The 26,388-nt window shown below is 45.3% G+C and overlaps 2 protein-coding genes across 2 annotated transcripts in view; both read right to left on the reverse strand.

Annotated features, from left to right (window-relative positions):
- LOC106821350 (serine/threonine-protein phosphatase 6 regulatory ankyrin repeat subunit B-like) overlaps positions 1-14,974 on the reverse strand; it is an 18,217-nt gene extending 3,243 nt beyond the window's left edge. The window contains exons 1-8 of the mRNA XM_014826113.1: positions 14,911-14,974; positions 14,061-14,228; positions 12,295-12,450; positions 11,104-11,231; positions 10,468-10,505; positions 7,389-7,470; positions 7,150-7,270; positions 6,657-6,809 (exon numbers count right to left, since the gene is read on the reverse strand). Coding sequence (XP_014681599.1) covers positions 6,657-6,809; positions 7,150-7,270; positions 7,389-7,470; positions 10,468-10,505; positions 11,104-11,231; positions 12,295-12,450; positions 14,061-14,228; positions 14,911-14,974 — 910 coding nt within the window. The remainder of the gene's footprint in view (positions 1-6,656; positions 6,810-7,149; positions 7,271-7,388; positions 7,471-10,467; positions 10,506-11,103; positions 11,232-12,294; positions 12,451-14,060; positions 14,229-14,910) is intronic.
- A 5,402-nt stretch (positions 14,975-20,376) lies between these two features.
- LOC106821364 (alpha-L-fucosidase-like) lies at positions 20,377-26,114 on the reverse strand. The gene is made up of 11 exons (XM_014826128.1): positions 26,014-26,114; positions 24,367-24,714; positions 23,854-23,993; positions 23,266-23,424; positions 23,041-23,147; positions 22,797-22,927; positions 22,441-22,571; positions 22,199-22,296; positions 21,885-22,017; positions 21,349-21,519; positions 20,377-21,127 (listed from the first exon to the last, which is right to left on the reverse strand). Exons 2-11 carry the CDS (start codon positions 24,658-24,660, stop codon positions 20,860-20,862), a joined length of 1,632 nt encoding a protein of 543 aa, XP_014681614.1. The 5' UTR covers positions 24,661-24,714; positions 26,014-26,114; the 3' UTR covers positions 20,377-20,859.
- Positions 26,115-26,388: the final 274 nt, after the last annotated feature.

Consider the following 26,388-nt stretch of genomic DNA (forward strand, 5'->3'; position numbering starts at 1 on the left):
CGGACAATTACCCACCCGGACAATTAGCCACAGCGACAATTACCCGACCAGGACCAATTACCACCAGGACCAATCTCACCCACCAGCCGACAGTTTTACCCACCAGGACAATTGACCACCAGGACAATTACCCAGTCCTAAACCTCAATAAAGGCGGAAATTTCCCCCCTTCCGTAAATTTTGTCTGCTGCCAATACATAATGTACGTTATGTCTGGAAAGAGCAGAAATGCCGTACCCATGTTTCAGAGAACAAGCGGCGTTCGATTAATTGGGACGTTAGCGGAGGGAGTCCGCCCCCTCCACCCGTCCTATAATGACGGAAATGTATGATATCCCCAAGATTGATCTTGGCTCCTTCGGCCATTGCCTACGATTATGTGTATGTAACTGTTTGTTGTGATTCCAGTGTGTGCCAGGAGGGTCTGTAAATTGCCCGGGGGGGAATGCACCCCCCCGCTCTTGAATGCAGGGAGGGGATGGCCTTGTACAAATATCCCCCCCATGAAAATCACAAAAAAACAAGAAAAAAAAATAGCCAAAAAGTATCGTTGCAAAATACAAAAACACGTGAAATTGTGAGAAATTGCCAATTCTTACCTGTTTGTTTTAATACATGTTCATTCATACTATTAGTAGACCTACTGTGTACTACTCTCTGAAAAGTCATGAAAAGCTGTTTTGAATCGCTAACTTTGCAGCGGTTGAGTCTAGGGTTGGACACGATACTAGTTGATCAGACATGAAATATGGCCATAGTATGCCATCAGATTGCAAGGCAGAAATGGCTTAAATATTTTCAAATTGTACATGACCTACGAGCACGTGCCAAACTACAGTTGTATCAAATAATTTGGCATCGTGCGTGCATGTATGGTATGCATGTATAAATGTAGTGTACGTGTGTTTGTGTGGTGTGTGTGTGTGTGTGCTTTGTTCGTTTGTGGCGGTGTATGTGTGTGCATCGTGCGATGCACTTTGTGTGTATGTATTTGGCTGTATTGTGTGCTGTGTGTGCGCTCTGTGTGTTGTGTGGTGTGTGTGTGTGTGTGTGTGTGTGTTGTGTGGTGGCCTGTGTGTGTGTGTGTCCGCCGTGTGTGTGTGTGTGTGTGGTGGTGTGTGTGTGTGTGTGTGTTGTGTGTGTGTGTGTGTGTGTGCAGTTTTTCGGACTAACTTGGCCTGGTGTGTGTATGGTTGTGGTGTGTGTGTGCTGTTGTGTGTGTGTGGCATGTGTGTGTGTGGCTGGTCGTGTGGTGGTGTGTGTGGTGTGTGTGTGTGTGTGTGATGTGTGTGTCGTGCTGTATGGTTCGTGCGTGCGCATCGATGCGCTCTGCGGTAAATAATGTGGGCTTTTGTGGCTCGGGTGCTTAGTATGGATGGCTATCGCCGGACCATCCCCCCCCTCCTCCCGGTACGGACTAGCTCTGTCTAGCAGTGGCAGTGCTGCGGGGGGATGTTGATAGGTGGGTCCTCATTTTCTCTTGGTATGCATCTGCGTTCAACATCTCGTGAAAGGCAGCGACAGCTGGCTACACGTGGGTTGCCGTGCGTGTGTACGATACACGTGCGGGCGTGCAAGTGTCCGTAGTGCACGCGCTACACGTGCGGTGCGTGGTGTGTGCACGTCACGTGCGTGCGGCGCGTGTGCACGTACACGTGCGTAGCTGGTGCGTGCATGTGCCACGTGTGTGCTGCGTGTCGTGTGCACGTACAGCGTGCGTTTGCAGCGGATGCGTGGGTGTGCCGTGCTGCGTTGTGTGCGTGTCCGTGTCACGTACACGTGCTGCGTGCGTGTGTACTACACGTCCGTGTGACGTCGTGCGTACGTCATAACAGCGTGGTGGTCACGTACACGTCGCGTGCGTGCGGCATGTCACTGTGCGGCGTAGTCGGTGCCTGCTGGCATCGTCCTGCGTGCTGCACGTACACGTGCTGTGCCACTGCGGTCATTGTGCATGTGCGTGCGTGTGCCGCGTGTGCACGTACAAGTACGTGCGTGTGCACGTACACGTGCGTTGCGTGCCGGTGTGTACGTACCTTGCCGTGCGTGCTTGCGTGCGTGTGTACGATAACACGGCGCGCGTGCGTGTGTACGTACACGGAGGCGCGCGTGCTTGTGTACGTACACGGGGCGCGCTGTGCGTGTGCTACGTACACGTGCGCGCATGTGCGTGGCATGCTGCACGTGCTGTGCGTGGCTGTGTGCACGTAACGTACGCTGGTGCGGTAGCGCACGTGATGCGTGCGTTACCCTATGCGACCCTGAAAATGTCTCGACATGTATGCTGTGTCTGATTGGTGGCTGTTCTGGCTTCGCTCACCGCTTGCTGATGCGGCAGGTGCGAAGGCCGGATACTTGCGATAATGGAACTTCCAAAATCGCGGAGGTATCGAAAATGCTCGCAAATAAGTCAAAATATCGGCAGGTATCAGTGAATGGTTTGAAGTTGAAAACTTGAAACTCGATGAAGTTGGTTCGTTAAGATGAATCTCATTACTGTACGGTGTGTGTGGGGGGGGCAGGCTTGGGGGTAATCGTCCGGGGGGTGGCGGGTAATTGTTCCTGGTGGGTAATTGTCCCGGGTGGGTAATTGTCCGGGCGGGTAGTTTGTCCTAGTGGGTACATTGATCGCTGTCGTGCAGGTAGTTGTCCTAGGTGGGTAATTTGTCTGGTGGTAAATGTGCCTGGTGGGTAATTTGTCTCCTGTGGCGTAAATCGGTCTGGTGGGTAATGTCCGGTGGCTGAGGTAATTGTGCCGCGGGGTGGGTAATTGTCCTGTAGCGGTAAGTTGTCCGGGGTGCGGTATATTGTCGTGTGGGGGTGTGGGTAATTGTCAGTGGCGTATGACTTTAGTCCTGGATGACGCAAAATTAGTGTGTATTTAGTTTTACTGATAAATGCATACATTTCTTTATTGAACTTAAGATCTTTAGTAGTGAAGCAGTTATGAGCCACCTCAATATATTTAACCGATGGACTACTGATGTTTGTTCATATCAGATTATTCGGTGGGTAATTGTCCGGGTGGGTAATTGTCCTGGTGGGTAATTGTCCGGGTGGGTAATTGTCCTGGTGGGTAATTGTCCGGGGGGTAATTGTCCGGTGGGTAATTGTCCAGTGGGTAACCGGTAGTTGTCCTAGAATCCTAATTTTGAGCCGTAAACTATAAATAACTTTAGCACGTGCTGCGCAATCGGGTGGGTGCTGACAAAAACGGTGCCTGAGGAATTATTTCCTCCCTTTTTGCAGACCAGACGATAAACAGCTGACTATACCTCGTGTAAGAGGTCTTTGCCCTTGGATTACTTCCAGCCTTAAGCAGCACAGCTACGATATCTTCATGACCCTGGCAGCTTGAAAGATGCAGCGCAGTTGCATTATCACCATCTCCCATGTCCAAGCTGCAACCTGTCGTTAGAGATACAACAGTGCGAGAATTGCACCGCTACTCTCTAGAGATGTGTGCGACAGACATGACAGACAACATAGTAGGCCTAGTATAGCAAGAAATATACAGCGATAAATACAATAATTCGACACTTGAAGGTTTACGCCGAAATCCGATGGAAATCAAGAACGCGACACCAGCAATCAATGAATCACAACAGGAAGAATGTAATCTAGCAATCACGGGCAGACAATTGTGTCATCCTTGTTGTGGATGCACTTAAAGGGACACAACATGAAATTTAGGTGCGCTCTGAGCTCTGATACTCTCAGTTTGGCCTAGAACCCTGCCCGCTGGTGACTGACAGAGCTTGCATGCACTCTTTTACGTTTTAGAGATCACTTCAGAGCTGAGCTATATCTGGCAATGCTTTGCTGGCGCACATGAATCAAATGTTTATGCACCTAGAGCCCACTGGAACTTACACGTACTTCCAGCACCTGTAAATGCCAGACTGAGAGTGCCTGAGAGCACCTAAATGCCAAACAGAGTGCCTGAGAACACCTAAATGCCAAACAGTGTAGCCAAGAGCACCCAACTGAGAGATTGTGTCCCTTGAACTACCCTGAGCGGCCAACCTACCACCACCGACTTGTGCGAACGCGCCTGACGGCCACAGAAGACCGGGCGTCATGGCGAAGGACCGAGCGTCACTGCGGAGGGCCTGGCATCGCCGCGGAGGGCCTGGCATTGCCGCGGAGGGCCTGGCATCGCCGCGGAGGACTGGCATCGCAGCGGAGGAACTCTTTCAAGAGAATTATTAATTACAATAAATTAATTCAAAATTATATTAATTCATCAAATTACACTATGCCACATGACGATGTAACTTGATAGATTCGGTATTTATTCGAGTGTAAAACGTGTATTATATATATGAACTCCGACAGAGTAGATTATGAAACAATGCAACATGTCATATATTTAAAAGTTATACAATAGCTAATTACTATTTGGGACGTTTGTTTAAATAAATCATCAGCAAAAGACAACGTCAAAAAATCTACGAGCCGAAAGGTCACACACGAATGCGTGATCACCTCACGAACACACCACTAACATATGGGGCGCCAAGTGTCGCATGACTGATTTCGTTACGAAATCAATGATTTTGTAACGAAATCAAGTCTACACAGTGATTTCGTAACGAAATCACTCGCAGTAGCTGATTTCGTAACGAAATCACTCGCAGTAGTTGATTTCGTAACGAAATCACTTTGTAGACTTGATTTCGTAACGAAATCAGTCATGCGACACTTGGCGCCCCATACTAGCAACGTCATGAACATATCCATACTATCAGGCGTAAACAAAAACGAATTTTTTTTATTCACTCCTGAAACTGTAGATATGTTCGTGGTATTAATACTACAATTACATACGCAGTGAACCGGCAGACAGACGAACTAGAGCGATGCAATGAACGGAGAAGCGAGGAGTGGGTGAACGTGTCGGGCGTGGAGCGTGAGGTTTACCTATCAACACGGCCCACAGGTTAGGACGACGCGACCTACGACCTTCCTGTCTTGTCCCGCGCGCGCAACCATGCAGCCGATGACGCCTTACCCGCAGCAGCATTTATCTTGCAATTTTTCTCTCGAAAGCTCTCATTAACGAGAATCTTCGCGAAGCGCACTGACGGGAGATATAAGTATCGCCGAGACGCGGGGAAAAAAAACGTAGTACGCGCCGTGTGAGCGCGCGATGCGAGTATATCAGCTGCGATGTTGATTCGTGGAAACATTGACGATGAGAAAGCCGCCGCGACGGGCGCGTTATTTTTTACAAAATGGCATTAGGCTGGTGCACCGCGTCACCATCAGAGAGACGCCGACAGGACGTGCAAACATCCGGCAAAAATGAGTCACACGGCAAATGCAAGCGCGCCGGTAACCAAACCACGCGTCCGACCCACGCACCGCACGTGTCCACACACACACACACACACACACACACACACACACACACACACACACACACACACACGGGTGGGGGTGAGGGGGGGGATTCATGTGTTTACACAAACTACGTTCGCACTCAGCATTATTGTACCGGTAGTGTGGGATCGAGAGATACGTTTGTATATCCGGTTGTAGATTCCTAGCACAAATCGACGGCGAATATTGAAAAGTATTAATACGAGAAGGAAACGTTGGGATAACTGATACACCGCACCAGTTTTGGATGCAGCTAATCTTACATGGAACAGTTGAGAATCGAGTTAAAATACGTCCTAAAAACCTCTAATTCTACATTCCTCTAACCAGCTGTGAGATTTCAGCACATTGTACACATCATAAAATGTTATTTCTGTCCAAACTCTTGCTTTGATGACATTGTGTACTACGTGGTCTGTTAGCATAACACGTCTATTGATCTTGTGTCAATATTCGCCTACTAAAGCTGAGAGGGTCTATGTCCCCCAGGGTACTGCCGGAACGTACCCTGGGTACGGTCCGGTATACCGGAACGTACCCTGGTACCGCCGTCTCCTCTAGCAGCTAATATGCCGGACCGTACCTCGCCTTCTCCACTAACGAGTCTAGGGAGTCGCCTACGCCTACTTCCTAACTCTAAACCTAACCCTAATCCTAACCCTAACCATATCAAATAGTGACCAGGGTACGTTCCAGCAGTACCCTGGGGGACATAAACCCTATGAGCCCTACTAAAGTAAAACGTCAGTGGATATTGCAAAATTGAAATTCCATTCAATAAGGCCCAGCAGGAAATAAGAAATTGTTGTTTACAGTCTAGCGCGTTCTAGTGCACGATGTTCCAATCTAAAACCACAAGCTAGTTTATCACCCACCGCCCGGTAACATGGGTTGACTTGGTGCACTGGCATGGTTAGATAAAGCATGCTGTGTACTAGGACCCAGTAGTCAGAAACATCACAAATATGTAGTTATTGCTATTATATAGGTATAAGATGTCACACAAGACTTCACTCCAAGCGGTAAGACATTTTAGACTTGGGACGTCGTAACTTCTTTTATATGTTTCAGACAATGGGTCCTTCGTTCCAACCATAGCTATGTCAGCTTCAACCTAAACTCGGTGTGACCACAGATCTAGGACCGTCTGGGATCTGGCAGTAGTTCGATTCTCACTAGGTGCACAACTGCACGTGCGGAAACAAAACGTGAGCGAGTCGTGACGGAAATGTTCACAAGTGACAGACACGTACTTACACATACACGCTCACCTGCTTTCACGAGCATGTCGACTAGCTCGATATTCCTGTGAGAGATGGCGTTGTGCACCAGCGCGCAGTGTCTGGTCTCGGCACCACCTTGCAGAAGCATTCGCACCATTTCCATGTCGTTCTGCCACACGGCTTCAAACAGTGGTGTATGATCTGCGAAATACAATCATTGCAGAGCTTTATGAAGAGTGAGTGAAACTGTAGATATAGATATAGCAACATGATTAAATGTGGTCATATATCTACTGTTGATAGTCCCACATTAAGCGCATTACCAGCAGTAATATCGTCAGCAATTTGACTGGTGCAGTTCCATTGATAATTTTAGTACCTTTTTTTAGAAATAACACAGCCACGTATAAAATATTACAACTGACGTACGTACAACGACGCTATGTGCATATACTAAGCATAAGTGCATACTGCACATAAGTGTGCAGTCATTCTTTCTAATCTTAAACTACTTGAAAGTTTAAGAAAATTGCAGCTCTACCTTTAGTGTATGCCAAGTTGATATTGGCTCCATGTTCAATGAGAAGTTCCACCACCTCGTGGTGCCCTCTGATGGCTGCAACATGAAGTGGAGTCTTCTTGCTATAGTCGAGGGAATCTACCTACGATAATGTAGAATACAAATTTTATTATTGCATCCAGCAACTCATAACTGCAAGACTGTTGAGCGAAGTAAAACAACGAGTAAAACCACATTGCAAAACGTTTTGCACAACTTACTTTAGCACCATATTTGAGCAATTTCTTCGCGATCCCTGTAAAGCCTCGTCCACATGCACAGTGCAAGGGAGTTAAACGTTCACTGGAAAATTAAATGACAACATCAGTTAATCTTAGTCTTAAGAAAACAGAATCCTTGATAATTGATATGACAAACCATCAGAGTCCATCGGTTAAATATATTAGTGGCTCATAACTGCTTCACTACTAAAGATCTTAAGTTCAATAAAGAAATGTATGCATTTATCAGTAAAACTAAATACACACTAATTTTGCGTATCCGGACAACTACCCACTGGACAATTACCCACCGGACAATTACCCCCCGGACAATTACCCACCAGGACAATTACCCACCCGGACGATTACCCACCGGACAATTACCCACCAGGACAATTACCCACCCGGACAATTACCCACCAGGACAATTACCCACTAGGACAACTACCGTTCTCCGCCCCGGAACAATATCCACCCGACCAATGTACCCAACCAGACAATTACCCCCACCCCCGGACGATTACCCTAGCCCCCCCCACACAACACCGTACGTAATGATGATCATTACGAACCAAACTTCAATGATTTCATATTTCAACTTCAACATTCCACTGATACTGCCGATATTTTGACTTATTTCGACCATTCGCCGATACCCGATTTGAAGTTCATATCGCAATTATCGCCTTCACCTGCGCATTCAGCAGCGGAGCGAAGCCACAGCCACCGAATGCACACGTACATGTCGAACATTTTTCAGGGTCGCTAAGGTAACGCCACGGCCACACGTGCACACGCACGCACGTACGTGACTGCACACAGCCGCACGCGCACGGTGCACATGCACGTCACGCGCGCACCTGTGTACTACACACGCACCGCGCCTCCGTGTACGTACACAAGCACCGCGCGCCCGTGTACTACACACCCGCGCGCCCGTGACTACAACGTGCACGCACGCACGCACCGTGTACGTCGACACACGCACGACACGTGTGCACACGCACGTACTTGTACTGCCACACAACCACGCACGCACATGCACATGCACCACGCACGCACAGTGTACGTCGCTAACACGCACGTGCTACTGCACACGACACCCACGCACACGTAACATGCACGCACGCCACGCACGGTACTAACCCACGCACGTTGTCGGCACCAACCACGCACGCACACCCGGTAGCGTACACACGCAACCACGCACTGTACTGACACCGCACGCACACATTCGCACGCACTGCACCACGGACGCATCGCACGTGTACTGCACCCACACGCAACACACACGTGCACATGCACGCACGCACGCAACCGTGTACATGCCACACCACGCACCTGCACGTGTACGTGCGACCACACAGCACGGCACAGTGTACTGCACCACGCACACTTGGCACGCGCCAGCATCGTGACGATACACACGCAGCGCATCGCCACGTGTACGTGTCGCGCTTTCACGAGTTGAACGCAATCAACAAAGAAAAATGAGGAAACACTATCACATCCCCAGCATCATGTAGACCAGAGCTAGTCCGCTACGCGAGATGGGGGATGCGGCGATAGCCCTCACATACTAGCACGAGCAACCACCCACAATTCATTTACGCCCACGTCGGCGCGAATCGCGCACGCACGAACATACACACACACCACATCACACACACACACACACCACACCACACACACCACCACACACACACACCACCACACACACACACACTACACACTACACACACACACACACACACATCACACACACACAACACACACACACATCACACACCACACAACACACACACACACACCACAACACACACACACACACACACACCACACACACACACAACACACACACACACCACACACACACACACACACACACACGCAACACACTACACACATACACACACACATAGAAAAAAGCACACACATGCACGCAATGCACACACATACACACACAAACGAACAAACACACACACACACACACACACAAACACACGTACATACATTTAACATGCACTACATACATCCACGCACAGATGCCAAATTTTGACAAACTGACGTTTGGCACGTGCCGTAGGCATGTACAATTTGAAATATTAAAAGCCAATTTTCCTGCACATCTGAGGCATATCCTATGGGCATATTTTCATGTCTATAAAGTAATCTCAACCCATAGACTCCAACCCTGCAAGTTAGGATTCAAACACTTTCATGACTTTCAGAATGTACACAGTTATTTACTATAGTAATCTAATAGCATTTATAAAAACACAGTAAGAATTGCAATTTCTTCACAATTTCACGTGTTTTGATGTTGAAAAGATACTTTTGGCTATTTTTTTTTTCTTTTTTTTTTGTGATTTTCAGGGGGATGATTGTGTACAGGCCAATCCCCCCCTCCTTCAGAGCGGGTGGTGCTCCCCCCCGATTTACGACCCTCCTGCAGCAACACAGCACACACTAACAGTTTACATAACATAACGTACATGGCCAGACAAGATCATTGGGGATACCAACATTCCCGTCATTATAGACGGTAGGGGCGACCTCCCTCTCCGTCCGTCCCCATTATCAACGCCGCGTTCTCTGACACACATGGGGTAGGCCATTTCTCTCTTTCCAGACATAATTATTAATTGCAGCAGACAAAAATTTACGGTAAAGGGAATTTCCCCCTTATTGGAAGGTTAGGTGTAATTTCCTGGTGGCTAATATTGCCTGATGGTACCTGTCTCTGGGGTAATTTCTGGTGGTAATTGTCCTGGTGGGTAATATTTGTCTGGTGGTTAATTGTCCGGTGGGTAATGTACGCGGTGGTAATTGTCCGGTGTGAATTGTCCTGGTGGTAACTTGTCCGGGTTGGTAACGCGCTGTGGTATTTCCCGGCGGGGGGTAATGTCGGTGGTAATGTCCAGTGGTAACCGGTAGTCGTCCTAGAATGCCTAATTTGAGCCGTAAACTATAAATAACTTTGAGGCACGTGCTGCTGCAATCGGTTGTGCTGACAAAAACGGTGCCTGAGGATATATCTTCCTCTTTTTGCAGACAGACCCATAAACAGCTACTATACCTCGTGTCAAAGCGTCTTGCCCTGGATTTACTTCCAGCCTTAAGCAGGCACACTTAACGATATCTCAAGACCTGGCAGTTGAAGACAGCGTCAGTCATTATCACATCTCCCATGTCAAAGCCTGCAACCTGTGTAAGAACAACAGTGCGAAGATTGCACCGCTACTCTCTAGAGATTTTGACAACATGAACAACCAACATAGTAAGGCCTGTATAGGTCAAGAAACTATACAGCGATAATACAAATACAATCGACACTGAAGTTACGCCGAAATCCGATGGAAATCAAGAAACGCACACAACTCAGCAATCAATGAATCACAACAGGAAAATGTAATCTAGCAATCAACCCTAGCGCAACAATTTGTCATCCTTCGTTTGGATGCACTTAAAAGGACACAACTGAAATTAGGTGCGCTCTGAGCTCTGATACCTCAAGTTTGGCCTAACAACGCCTGCCCGCTGTGACATGACCCGAGCTTGCATCACTCTCTTTACTTTTAGAGATCACTTCAGAGCTGAGCATATCTGCAATGCTGCTGGCCGGAACATGAATCAATGTTTTATGCACCTAGATCCCACTGATACTTTACACGTACTCCGCAGCAACGCTGTCAATGGCCGCAGACTGAGATGCCTGAGAGCACCTAAACCAACAAGTGCCTGAGAACACCTCAATGCCAAACAGTGTACCAAGAGCCAACCTGAGAGTTGTGCCCTGAACTACCCTACGCCAACCTACCACCACCGACTTGGCGAACGCGCCTGAACGCCACAGAAACCGGGCGTCATGGCGAAGGGACAAAACCCGAGCGTCCTGCGGAGGCCGGCATCGCCGCGGAGGCTGGCATTGCCGCGAGGCCTCGGCATCGCCACGGAGGCTGGCATCGGCAAGCGAGAACTGGATATCGGCGCTGAGACTGGGCGCATCGCCCCGACGACTCGGCATCCCGCCGCGGAGGCCTGGCCATTGCCGCGGAGGGCCTGCATCGCCGCGGAGGACTGCATCGCAGGCAGAGGACTGGAACATTGCGGGCGGAGACTGGCGCATCGCGCGAGACGGCATCGCCGGCGAGCCTGCATGATCCGCGGAAGCTGCATCCGCCGCGAGGCCTGGCATCCGCGGTGGCGGAGGGACTGGCCATCGCCAGCCGGAGGGCCCTGGCATCCGCCGCAGAGGGCCTGGCATTGCCGCGGAGGGCCTGGCATCGCCGCGGAGGGCCTGGCATTGCCGCGGAGGGCCTGGCACCGCTGCAGAGGGCCTGGTATTGCCGCAGAGGGCCTGGCATTGCCGAGGAGGGCCTGGCATCGCCGCGGAGGGCCTGGCATTGCCGCGGAAGGCCTGGCATTGCCACGGAGGGCCTGGCATCGCTGCAGAGGGCCTGGCATTGCCGCAGAGGGCCTGGCATTGCCGCAGAGGGCCTGGCATTGCCGCGGAGGGCCTGGCATCGCCGCGGAGGACTGGACATCGGTGCGGAGGACCGGGCGCATCGCCGCGGAGAACTGGGCGCATCGCCGCGAAGGACTGGGCATCGCCGCGGAGGACTGGGCATCGGCACGGAGGACCGGGCGCATCGCCGCGGAGGACCGGGCGCATCGCCGCGGAGGACCGGGCGCATCGCCGCGGAGGACCGGGCGCATCGCCGCGGGGGACCGGGCATCGCTGCGGAGGACCGGGCGTAGCCGCCGAGGACCTGGCGTCGTCGCGGAGGACCTGGCGTCGTCGCGGAGGACCGGGCGTAGCCGCCGAGGACCTGGCGTCGTCGCGGAGGGCCGGGCTTCGCAGCGGCGGAGGACCGAGCGTAGCCGCCGAGGACCGGGCACTTACCTCGCTCGATGAGGGCGTCGACGACGTCGCGGTGGCCGTGCTCGGAGGCGTACATCAGCGCCGTGCGCTCGTAGAAGTCGAGCTGGTCGACGACGACGGCGCGGTTGCCTAGCAGCGCCCTCACGACGCCGAGGTTGCCGCGCTGCGCCGCCTTACCTGCGCGACGAAAAACACGAAAACGCGTGAGAGAAAACACGTAAACGCGTGGGTAAAACACGTGTGAGAAAACACGTTAGCACGTGGGAGAAAACACGTGAACACGTGGGAGAAAACACATAAACACGTGGGAGAAACACGTTAACACGTGGGAGAAAACACGTAAACACATGAGAAAAACACACGTAAACACACAAGTAGACGCACGAGAAACATGCGAACACGTGAAAATTCCATGTGAAAACATGAGAAGAATATGTAAACACGTAAAGACATGGTAAAATTCGCATTTGCATCTACTAATGTCAAACATGCACTGCTTTCATACGGGTATGCGTTTACCTAACACATGAAAAGCGTGTGAAAACATGTGCCTTCATAGTTGAATGGGTTTACTTGCTAGTATCTGTTATAGAGTACCGAAGTGTGACGTCATGATAGCATGACAACGAACCCACTGGTTCTAAACAACCCACTGGCTCCATAACATTAACTGCGTGAAAATGTTGTGCGTACGTAAAACACGAGTGTGTGCGCTGCAGACAGCGGTAAAGCATCGGTAGCAAGTCGATCTTACAATATTTAATTAATTAATTAAGGCCAGTATTGCTTGCTGCTGCTGCTGCTTTGCTACTGCATGGCCAGTATTTCTTGCTGCTGCTGCTTTGCTGCTGCATGGGCGCGCTGCAGCAGGGGCCAGTATGTACGTGTACGTAGGATTAGCTACGTGTAAAAACTGGCACGGCCACGCCAGCACGTGCTCGCACGACGGGCCGTCGCTACGGGCAGCGCGGGGTGAGGAGGTTGGTAAAAACCTGCCACGTACGCAGCCAGTCGCCGCGGCGGCGGCGGTTTTGGTGATAGCACTAGACCGTCTAGACCGCGCCCGCCCACGTGGAGCGCCGTACGCGTCTTCGTTAAAACCTCTGTGATAGACATGACGCTATAGAGTACCGAAGTGTGACGTTACGTTGTCAAGACAACGTACGGGCTGGTTCTACACAACCCACTGGCTCCATAACATTAACTGCGTGAAAATGTTGTGCGTACGTAAAACACGAGTGTGTGTGCGCTGTAGACAGCGGTAAAGCATCGGTAGCAAGTCGATCTTACAATATTGAATTAATAAAATAAAATAAAATTTTGTTATTTTTTATTTTTTTCCGTTGCTTTTCACTTCCATCCTTTGGAAATCTATAAAAACTGCAATAATGACTCTCAGAATGATGGTTACAATCGGGTACAAAACACGACACCATTTTCACGCAGTTAATGTTACCAGAGCATATGATTGTTTAGAACCAGTGGGTTCGTTGTCATGCCACCGTGACGTCATCAATTCAGAGCTCTATATCAGTTAGAAGAACTAGAGAGATTGGCTATTAAACCTAATTATACGCACAGGCAGAAAAGCAGAAAAACTTTTGCCTCAAGCTCATGTGGGTGATATCGGGAACACGTCCATCAAACTTGAGAGATAATTATGTGATAAAGTTAGATCTAGATGTGCTCCTGGTGACACCCATCGAGTACTTTTTTGAAAATATAGTGTAGCACGGCAGCGTCACCTAGTGGGGTCCATCCATGTACGTAGGCTCTGAGGTCAGCACCTTCCTGTATGAGCTTCTCCACCGGTGCAACATCATTTACTTCAACGGCTGCATGCAGCGCCCTCGTGAGGGGATTCTGGCTACTCTTAGACATCTTATTGTCAATCAAGCTGTACATGGCCTGCTCCAGGGAAGAATCGGTGGCAAGCTCCCTGCCCCTCCATTCGTCTGAAAGCAAATAAGGGTCATATATCAAGTAACAAAAGACGTAAAAAAAAGAGAAAAAAAGCCATCTTCCACTGACCGAGTTCGAATGGGAGGAATCTCTATTACGATAGTTTACATACAAAATCGAATTACAATACGATAATTCTGTTGTTTAGGACCACTTTTATTTCGTCAAAAACTTTCATATATACACGATGCAATTGGTGTAAACCTATCAACCACGACCAAATACATTAAATCCGCTGTATATCAGCTTTATAATAAATGAAATTATTGCACTGTACTAGTACAAAATGCACAGCGGTCTAATAAAGCCAACTTAGAAAGCAGAAATCACAACAGGGACAAACCTAGCTATAATAGGTATCGGGTATTGGAAAAGAAAACGGCTTAAATGTTTTAGCTCCAAGCCAATATGAAAGCCATGTAAATAAGCATTTGGGAAAATAGTTATTCACGCAGTCACACCAATGATCTGGCACGGCAGAACATACACACATATTCTAAATTATCAATCGCAGAACCAACCAACTCGAATCGGTATGTTGATTCAATTGGCATGTAAACTATTGTTTTCGAAAAACACACACACACACACACTATTTAAAAAAAAAAATACTTGTCTACAGCAGAAAACCGTGCACATGTTTCCATGGAAACGCGGGAGCATCACGCGACTGACCAGCGCTGTAATCTACACCAGCAGAGTAACAGCCATTTGCTGCGGTGTCCGCACCACCTGACATTGCTTCTAAACGCTCTGCTTGCAACTATGAGTGAATGAGGCCTAACAAAACAAACCACATCATCATCACGATCATCAACATCACCGTCATCATTTTGCTCTTTTACATATTATGATGCAATAATGCTAACAGGAGCATATGAATGAGAAAATCTCTACTTTATGTACTTCTGGTTCTAAAATGGTAAACATAATATAAATATTTAGATATATAGTAAATGCACTGCGAGTAGGTGGGAAAAACATTTAACGGGTGAATGGCAAAATAATAATAAATTTGTGTTAACGAATAACCATTGTTACGGCTATAATATTGATTTCTTGGGTCCTTATATCCTGATTTTAACTGAATTATTAATCTACTACTGAAACTAGCATTTCTAAAAATATAGTTCAGAGTCATTTACTCAGAGTTTACACGTTCTTGGTAATATAGATTATAAAAATGTAAACAATTTTCCGTCAGAAATAATGTATCAAACGCCACGTATACGCGTTGAGAGCTAATAGCAGCAGAAGCTAAGAAAACAGTAAAAGAGAACCTATTACACGCTTAATAATATACAAACAAAACATACGTACAATAACACGCGTGCCAAACGCGTTCCAGGATGCCAAACCAAACACGTACAACCGCCTCTCACGTAGTGCGTTGCTATTTTGCACTTTTTCCTGCCGCGACCGTTTTTGAAACGGATGCCCACGCTCGCAAACTTTTGGCCAAGGGAAAACTCCAGCTAGAGCACGTAACACGGTAGTAAGCCGATAAAGCTACTGCATGTTAGGTTGGTACGTATAGGCGCGTAGCTCAACGTAGCTTGCATATATAACAGCATATATAACCCTATTATCTACTTCTGATATATAAAGATCAAGCGTGCAGCATCACCACCGCATGGCTTCGGGAAGTATATATACACGATACGGGTGAAACACCATCAATTCGGGTCAGTGACGCGATTTTGTTTCGGTTAATGTATCACGGGGCAACAGCGGAGTCTGCTATTAATAAAATCCTAATTTTTTTTCTCTCAAGAAATACTGCCGCGAACATATGTACGCCGACGAGGAAGATCCAGAGGAAATAAGTCAACACTAGCACTCGCGCTTTTTTGGTTCGGGCAGAAGTAACTATCTATAAAATGTCATTAGTTGCCCACACGCGAAAGCAGACGTACAGACGGATGCAAGCACGCGCGCACGCATGTACACATACACACAGCCAGGCTTGCACACCACTATACACGCGCGCACACACGCACACACACACACACACGCATGTACACGGACATCAACCATGTTGTTAAAATCTGTTTGGTGTTAGAGGGGTTTACGTGATAAAACACTAATCCCCATACCGCAGAGCGATACACAGCTCTTAATTTCTTAGAGTCTTCACAAAATACAAGCATGCGGCAAAGATTGCAATAAGTATAAACGTACGCACACACACGGTTCAAATCACTCGTCTTACCTTCATAATCATGAAAAAGCACACAGTCGAAAACGAGAATTACGCAAACATCTTTTTAGACAGCGATGATGGCGATGTTTTTCTAGACTCTGGCTGGCGGGAAGCCAACGGGGCTCTTATACACGCGCCGACTGCAGCAGACGACAGCCGAGAGTAGTGCCGACGTCATGTATACTTATCGAAAGCGCTAAACATTTCACCGGCTGTCTGCCTCTTGCCACGACGCTCAGTATAAATGCGGATTCTATGTTTAACCTCGTGTCATCTGTGCGCGGCCTGCCTGCCTCACGGCTGCATGTGCACCGATGCCCCTTGTGTAACCATATACAGCACCATGCATGCATGCGCTCCAGAAGGATGGCTAGGCATCTGAAAATACCCCCGTGTATAACAAGACGCCATTAACATGTGAATGTTAACATGTGAACATGTAATGTTGGCCGCACCACAGATAATAATACCAGGCATAGAGGCTCTCTCAGTGAAAGCGTTATTCGTGAGAAATATTGACCTAGCTGTTACTCATAGAGTTACTTTTGTCTCTAAAGCAATCTTATACCAGAAGAGCAAGTATGCAGCCAAACAGCAAAGGGGCCAACTACGTTCATACGGGCAATTAGCATATCGTACTAATCAATCACACAAAGCAATGCCACTATACAACTAACAAATCATATTACATAAGAATAGGGGTAAGAAGCACAATAACACTCTTGTTCCTACCATCTTACTCTTGACAACAAAAATAACAAAATAATAGTCAGTGACTCATTTAAATAAAAAGAAATACATAACAATAGTAAAGAAAAAGAATCCAAATGTGCATTTGCATGGTTCATATGCCATAGATAAATAGGTCGATAAATACTCAAATGCATAATAGCTAGAAAATAGAAGCAAGCTAATACATTGCAGAAGTATTCATGCTGGCATGCTGGTATGTACCAACAACAGTTTAACATGTCACTGAGTCTTTCCATCAACAAGTTTGATGGCATATAGTTTATTTAACCAAAAAGGACTTTCATAGACACAGATAAACTGAGATAATTCATGAATGCATTACACGACCCTCTTTTATTGAATGATATAACAGTTTGGATGAATAATAGACAATAAGAAATCATATATAAAGATTCTAATAGAAATCTAATATAAGCTCGATCCCATCTAGTCTAAACATCTAATCTATGACCTAATAGGAATTTCCAATATCTACTTCTAATGAATATAGGTCTGATTCTTTCACATCCATGCAAAACAAAGTGTCAAGCGCATTGACTCAGCTTGCCTCGATTTAGCAAATTCTATGTGGCAAGGTCTCTACTCTGGTATTTAGATCACTGGTTAAAGAACAGTATTTTTCTCAATTTTACTAATAACTCTTCGTTGTACCAGGGGTGATTGCGAGGTTTTGCTACACTTTTTGTTTGTTTTGGAGACATTGTGCTATACAATACAGCTTATATTATTATCCTTTCAAAGGCTACCCACTGTCCCATGTCCATGGCTTCCATTGCAATTACTCATCGTCACCATAGTGCAATGTTGGCTATATACTTATATATTGCTACTGCTATTGTTAATATAGCAGGTCTTCGAAATATCGGGGAGACAAACGATTATTTGTGGTTGTGGTTTGAAGCAAAAGTGATGGAAGCAAACCCTACTAGATCTTAAGTAATGCCACACAAGTACAGTGAGGACACCGCCACACTTAAAACTGAATGTGTGTGATATACAATCAAAGCAAGAAGAGGAAAAACAAACATCCTTTAATACAATAAGTGAAACATATGAAATTACATATAGTTGGCATGGATGATCAGGTGGGTTTCCTTCACCATGTAAACCAATTTTGCTAAGAAAAGCCTTCTGCTCAGCTGAAAGTAGGCCTACTCAAAAAACTGGCCCACTATCTTTATCAGGCAGCCTGGATGTAAGTTTTTAGATACTTTATTATTAATGCATTTCAACCACTGTGTGTTGGCGTGTTGCATTTTGGTGGTGCAACGAACAATATCAAACTTGAACGTACATAGTACAGAGCTTTGAAATTCGTCTACGATGATTTTGAAGCAAGCTAAGACAAGCTTCTGGATCGTAAAAATTTACCGATTCTGAAACCAATCCGGTTGAAAAATCCAACACAAAAAACTGCCTCGTTTTGTTTACCATGTAGAATTTATTTAAATATTGTGACTTAGCAAGTCTTTACTAGTAATGACATACTGCAAAAGGGAGAAATATACTCTCGACCATGTCACTATTAAGTTACGGGCCTAAGCTTTGGAACAGTTTCCCAAAGATCAAGAAAGAATGCAATTCTTTGAATCATTACAAGTTAATAGCAAGGTACTGGAATAAAAAAATCTAATAGACTATCAATGCTAGCAGCATGTATGAGTCTTTTGGCCAAAATTGTAGGGTATGCCAAACGTTATTTCTGTATGCAATTTAGTATTTAGCGTCAATTAATTAATAATTCATTTGGTTTTAGCATTAATTTAGGTAGTCGCCGGAGGTACGGCAGCCGTATCTCCAATTTACGAGGCTGGAGGTACGACAGTCCATTCGCTTAGACCTTTCGTCCAGTCCTTTAGGAAATAAATTCACGACTGAGTTTTGATGAGCTAGAAAACACTCGGATTAGGTATGAAAATGAACATTATTGTAAACTTACATCAAAAGATCGCGAATAATTGCCTCAGCCATTTGACTATTGACCTTATCAATTTTCTTGTAATAAACGATCCTCCTAAAAATTTTAAACCACTGTTGAGTTCTTCAAACTACATGAACCGCATTTACCCCGATGTTGCACTTTTACAGTACTGACACTGCAAACTGTAGTGTAGAAAAGTAGTACTAGCAGTAGTACTAGTAGTAGTGTAGACTGTAGGCCCCTAGACCTAGTACATGCGTCTAAACAGAGGAATTGCTCCGACCTGTGATTGGAGGATAAAAATAGACCCCGCCCACTCCCGCCGCATACGCTATGCTATGACCGGTAGGAACGTGGGTGCAAATACACTTTATGACGTCCAGTATGGCGGCGCAGTATGGGGGCGCCTAACCCTAACCCTAACCCTAATTCTAACCCTAACCCTATTGTTAGGGTTAGGGTTAGGTTTAGGGTTAGGGTTAGGGTTAGGGTTAGAATTAGGGTTAGGGTTAGGGTTAGAATTAGGGTTAGGGTTAGGGTTAGGCGCCCCCATACTGCGCCGCCATACTGGACGTCATAAAGTGTATTTGCACCGGCGCCCCCATACTGCGCCGCCATACTGGACGTCATAAAGTGTATTTGCACCGGAACGTGTACTAACTATCATATGGAGCGAATGATTTGAGTTACATTTCTATAAATTCTAGCTATTATAGACACATGTCTTAGAAATTTCGTTCTAGTACGTTCTTTCTTCTACTACGTTCTAGTACGTAGTTCTTCGTACGTGTAGAAAAACACGTCTGTGAAATTTGAGTCTATTGAAGCGCGATTAGACTAATTAATTAGCACGTTCTTTCTTCTACTACGTTCTAGTACGTAGTTCTTCGTACGTGTAGAAAAACACGTCTGTGAAATTTGAGTCTATTGAAGCGCGATTAGACTAATTAATTAGCAAATATGCACGCGCGGCTATGACCGGTGAAACGAAACGTCACGAATTCTATTTTTATCCTCCAAAAATGGAAAAGTGGGCGGGGTCTATTTTTATCCTCCAATCACAGGTCGGAGCAATTCCTCTGTTTAGACGCATGTGACCTAGCGTAGTACAAAAACCAGATTTTATTTCATTTTAAATTCAACACACAGTATGCAAAATTGCAATTTGTATACATTTGCAGCAACACGGGTTATCAATGTCGAGACTGTGTGACTAATTGGTTTAGTTACCACTCACCTTTATATATCAACACCAAACATGGAATGGGTTGCGAGTAGAGATCATGTTAAATATTTGCAGCTGGGGGCTGACATATTTAACACACTGCTATCGCCCCCTGGTGTCGCATTACGTAAGGATTACAGTCATACAATGATAACAGAATTACTTTTTTTGCATTTTTTATGAAAACAAACTGAATCGGACGCTGTTAGTGTTATCGTAGAAAATATTGACAAGACAATACAAGTGTTTCATGCACATAGTTACTAGTGTGCCATCTGTTAGCCATGTGCTCTCAATCTGGAGGCACAATCTTCTCATCTTTTGACTTATTTTTAATATATAATCAGGAGTGAGTAAAAATATATAAACATAATATCAAGAGCGTATTAAGAATTGAATTCTTAATACGCTCTTGATAATATATAGTTACACCTGGTCAGTAGAGCATAGGTAGAATAAAAGCCCAGATCCCGCCCAGACCATTGCATAAGGAGTACGAGTTCGAGTACGACATGCAATTGTTCATCGTCCGTTGCGTAGGCTTCGAAGCCTAAGCACCCAAGCCCACATCGATGGCAATTGCTTAAAAGAGACCTTTGGGAATGTGACATTCAAACCCTGCTTAGACACAGAACCAGACCAGCTGATATCCCCACTAAAGCCTAGCATGGAGACGTTTGTGATCTCAGTAGGCCATGGAGCTCCGAGCGACAGTATACCATTCTCTGGCCATTTCAGAACGATTGCATAGACATTATTGTCGCCTGTGGTGTCTTTTTTAGAGGTGTACCTAAAGAAAACATGGGGTAAAATTAAGGTTAACATCACCGACCTCAGAAGAATTTTTTTTTACAATTTTGCGCAATTCGTTGTGCATAAAATAATTAGTAACAACCGCACTGCACATACCCTATTGTTAATATTGTGTAAAATAAATTGTACAATATATATATACTTTTGGAAATAAAATTCATTATGAAAAAAAATGCACTGCACATGACTACAACTCACCAAACTCCTGTTGTGACGGTGTCATTCTGGTATGTCCACGGTTTTGTCTTGTAGATGGCATCCCCATTAACGTTTAACCACTGACCCATCTGACGCAATCTCTCCTCAAATACTGGCATGATTCGTCCATCATGTGTCGGTCCAACATTCATCAATAAGTTTCCGCCACAACTAAAATTGATATACATACAATAATACTACACCGATAAAATGCAAACAGCAATTAAATCTTTCACTGCAAACAATATACACAAAATGTTGAACACGGAATAAAGAATATATTATCAAGAGCGTATTAAGAAGCCTTCTTAATACGCTCTTAATATTATAAATATAGTCGCAACATACCTTTGATAGTTTGTTTTATAGAGTAAAGTGTGATGATAATCATACAGTTCAGTTGTGCTCATTTCAAATCAGTCAGAAACTTCTTATTCTAATGAACTACAATCAGAGGGGATGTGATTCTGATATCATATTTAGAATATGACCATTGTTAGGATGTAGAAGTTAAGCTACGTGCAATGGATAGATACCTCACTGTTGAAGCTAGATTCTCGATAAGCTCTTCAATGGTCATGTAGTCCTCGAGCTTTGCATCCCGGCGGTAACCCCAAGAATGTTTGTCTATGGTCATGCAGTTTTCCCATTTGTGGTTTTGCAAACTCCCTATGGTCACAAGCAATTATATAAAGCTCGAGAAAGGTAATGCCAATGAGGATGGCCTAAACACAATAAAACCATTCACATATATTTACGTAAAAAGGTTCCAAAGAAGTTACTTCTGATCAGAAGCCGATGGTAACGATTCGATAGCTATCGCTAAGCAAAACGAAATGTCCTGACCCACCTGGGTTATAGCGATCGTGGCAGGTGTAGTAACCACCATGTTTGCATGGCGCTCCAGTTCCCCATCTGTCGTTAGTCACAACAATGTCTTTGACAGGGCTATAAAACAGAACATGAATAAATGCACAAGGACTGATTTCAAATACTACACGGTCTGACAACTGCTAGAAAATGTAAGCTTGTTAACCATAACCCCAAGTGTGTGCAGCTCATTCATCTCGACAGCGCTTCAACATTACGTACCTATCATTGTAGAGCCATGCAAGGAACTCTTTACTCTTCCAGTAGTCAACTGGTCCTGGAGACCCATCGGACCACACTACCTCTGGTCGGTACGTGTTGACAATCTCATGAAGTTGTGGCCAGCTTACCGACTAACAGAAGCAAAGCTAAATGTGATTGCTGTCAGTGACTGACTATCTGCTATTAACAAAGCTCAGAGAAGCAGATGACGATATACTTTTCGATGGTGATTCATATGCATACACAGCTATGGTGTCCATTGCTTATCCCTATGTGTACTGATATGCATACTACAACACATGCAATCAATGAAAGAGAGCCAGAACTGTTATAAGTAAACTAAACACGATATTTACCTCGACATATTCTTGAGATTTATATTTGCTCGCAGCATCTTTTAAGTAGAGTGGATGAAACCACTCGAAGAGGGAATAGTAAAGTCCAAAGTGGATGTGACTATGTGAGCGAACAGCGGTAGCAAGCTCCCCTACAACATAAGACGACAAGCAATGTCACAGGTAGACTTCAGAAGTGTGCTTTGCCATAAGCTTCAATCTAGAAAACAAAACGAAATTGCACAGAGCAGAACTGACGGCTTACCGACCAAATCTCTGTGTGGGCCATTGTCCTTTGCATTCCAGTTCCATGAGTAGTTGGAGGGCCAGTTTGTCCATCCTTCGTGATGCTTGCTCGTTAGCACCACATACCTGCATATCGTGAATCGTACATATACCAAAGAGTCAATAGTCACTATTTATTCATGCCACAACAGTCCAAATACAAAAACAGCTTATGATAACTGCTATGGAAGCGAGAGTTACTTACTGAGCTCCAGATGCATTGAATATGTTGGCCCACTGAACAGGGTTGAAGAGCTCTGCTGTAAACTTGGGCCCAAATTCAGCATAACTAAATCCAGGTGGGTAATTCTGCTGCATGAAACGTTCTACATTGCTCCACGGCTTTGGTCCTTTCCAGTAATACCTGAAAGTGGCACAACAGTGTCTATAAGTGCTAGCTCATGTTCATACAAAGTTCTTCACCTGTAATAGTATGGAAAGAGAGATCAGGAATTTTGTCAAGTCATTTTACCAGGGGGAAGGAAAGCCAGCTGTAGTCTGTATTTTTGGCAGTTGATTGTGGGCACTTAGACATTAACAATGTAATAGTATCTACATTGGTCTGAGATGGCAACTGTCTCACTTGCCCACCCCCTCTGCTAGCTATGACCACAGAGATTACTAGAAAGTAAACTAAAGTAATGAATGTACTAGAAGTAGTGTCTGAAATAGTAACAGTTTTGTAATGCACTTGGGGTTTGTTAGTAAACTTTATAACTAGGCTTTGGTTTCCTGTGCAAACAATGTTTTCAATAAAGTCACAGAATATACTATAATACATACATACACTTACCAGAACCATTCTGAGACATACGCAGGAACAGAGTATACGCCCCAGTGTAAAAATATGCCGAATTTCGCCTCATCATACCAGGAAGGTAGAGGTCGAGCATCCAGTGATTCCCACGTTGGTTTATACCGCTTCACACCTACCTGAGAACATGTAAAAATCCGTGGTAAACGACATTAGGAGCTGGAAAGCAAACCAGTTAATAGAATATCATCGGGTGTACATTGACAAGAGTACATTAACCATGTTTAAAGGATGTAAACCTAAATCTTTTCATTTCTATTTTATTAATTACAGTTTAGAATTTATGACTGGCAAAATAGCACCATATTTAAACAGCACATTATCAACCCATTTGAAAAAAAGCATCACGCAGCATAGAAAAAAATATTAGAAATGAAATATTCTCTCACAAGATATTCGAAATATCACAAACGTTACAAACTAAAATAACGTTTCTGAAAACACGTGAAATTAACACATAATCTTGAATGGTTTAAGATTTATTTAGATCACCTTTTTAACGTTTCCAGTATTCTTTCTGGATTTGTGCATTTGAAGATCCTTCTGTCTCCATTTGTCTGATGGCATGAAATCTTGCCTTAATTCTTCCACAGACCTCTTTTGGATATCAGCAACAACAGGTTGCTTCTCCCCAAAAAGGTGAAAGGTCCAAGATGCGTAAGTAAGCACCACTATTGCCGAGCAGGCAATCAGTAGCAGAAGGCCTCTCAATTTTGCATTTGTGAGTGCATGGTGAACGTTCCTGTAGTATCGATGCAGCAACATTGATCCCGTTTGATCAGGCATTTGCACTTGAGCGACTAGTTATCGTGATTCGTGAAAACTGTCAGCTAGTGGAACCTGTAATCATTTTTAAATATAAATTAATTACACAGCAAGACTAGAAGTCTCTCTATTAGCATAATTCCATATTTCAACCTATCCATTTTACTTGTTTGATGTTTCAAGCAATGAATCTGTGTGAGACACACTCACTGTCGCTCATAGGGTCTATGTCCCCCAGGGTACTGCCGGAACGTACCCTGGGTACTGTCCGGTATACTGAAACGTACCCTGCATGGTAACTATCTGATATGGTTAGGGTTAGGGTTAGGGTTAGGGTTAGGGTTAGGGAATAGGCGTAGGCGACTCCCTAGACTCGTTAGTGGAGTAGGCGAGGTACAGTCCGGCATATTAGATAGTACCAGGGTACGTTCCGGTATACCGGACCGTACCCAGGGTACGTTCCGGCAGTACCCCGGGGGACATAGACCCTATGAGCCTCACTGTCCACTGTCCCACTGTCACACTCTCCACACTCGCGCATTACATTGACAATCTTGTTGGGATATATATTTCTAACATATCTCCTTGATTAATGATTGTGCTGTAAATAATATTGGAGTATAGATACATACATAAATATGATACAGATATCATTATAACATTAAACATGGTGTCTATACCTTGGTAATGGTACCACGTATACTGTCGCTGATAGGGTCTATGTTCCCCCAGGGTACTGCCGGAACGTACCCTGGGTACAATCCGGTATACCAGAACGTACCCTGGTAACTATCTAGCTGATATGGTTAGGGTTAGGGTTAGTGTTAGGGTTAGGGTTAGGGTTAGGTAGTAGGCGTAGGCGACTCCCTAGACTCGTTAGTGGAGTAGGCGAGATACGGTCCGACATATTAGATAGTACCAGGGTACGTTCCGGTATACTGGACCGTACCCAGGGTACGTTCCGGCAGTACCCTGGGGGACATAGACCCTATCAGCTATACTGTCCACTGAAGGCTGTGAGTTCAAACCCCGGCCGAGGCAGTGAGTGAACAATTTTCTCAAGGTGTAAAAACCTGGCTCTCAACATTGGAGACTGTGAATCTCCCGCGGCTCGGATGACCACGGGAGAAAGGGCGGTCCCGTCTCCAGTATTAGTAAATATAGTAATACTAAGACCAATGGGGACGAAAAAGAACCACCGAGGACGCAAAAAAACTCTGGTTGTAACCCTCAGCGCCATTCGGCTAAAAAAAAAGGCTAACTACCTGGCTGTACCCAAGCTAGGTCACATGTCACCCCATGGCTAGCTATAGCCCTGGACGTTTATTCCTTACGGACTGTCCAGTATAGAAGTAGAAGTAGAAGTAGAAGTACCTCTGTTGAATTTCGGATTTCCAGATTTCCAGACTCATTTACTAAGCTCTTGATACGGTCCGGATAAACACCAAACATGCATAGCTTGTTTATTTCTTGGTACAGCCATATCGCGCCATCTATCGGGTAATATTATTGATAAGTGTATAGTGTATTATATATTGTACTATTGATACTATCAGGAGAAAGATAATATAGGTTCCTATATTATCTTACTCCTGATACTATAACTATAAGCATATACTATATATATATTATATAGGTATATATATTATATATACTAATTATATATAAACATTATATATTATATTATTATATATAACTTATAGACTCTGTGTTATACACTCCCTGTTGCTGTAACATTTGTCAACGACA

Source organism: Priapulus caudatus, unplaced genomic scaffold, assembly GCF_000485595.1.
Source record: "Priapulus caudatus unplaced genomic scaffold, Priapulus_caudatus-5.0.1 Scaffold70, whole genome shotgun sequence".
Lineage (NCBI taxonomy): Eukaryota > Metazoa > Priapulida > Priapulimorpha > Priapulimorphida > Priapulidae > Priapulus > Priapulus caudatus.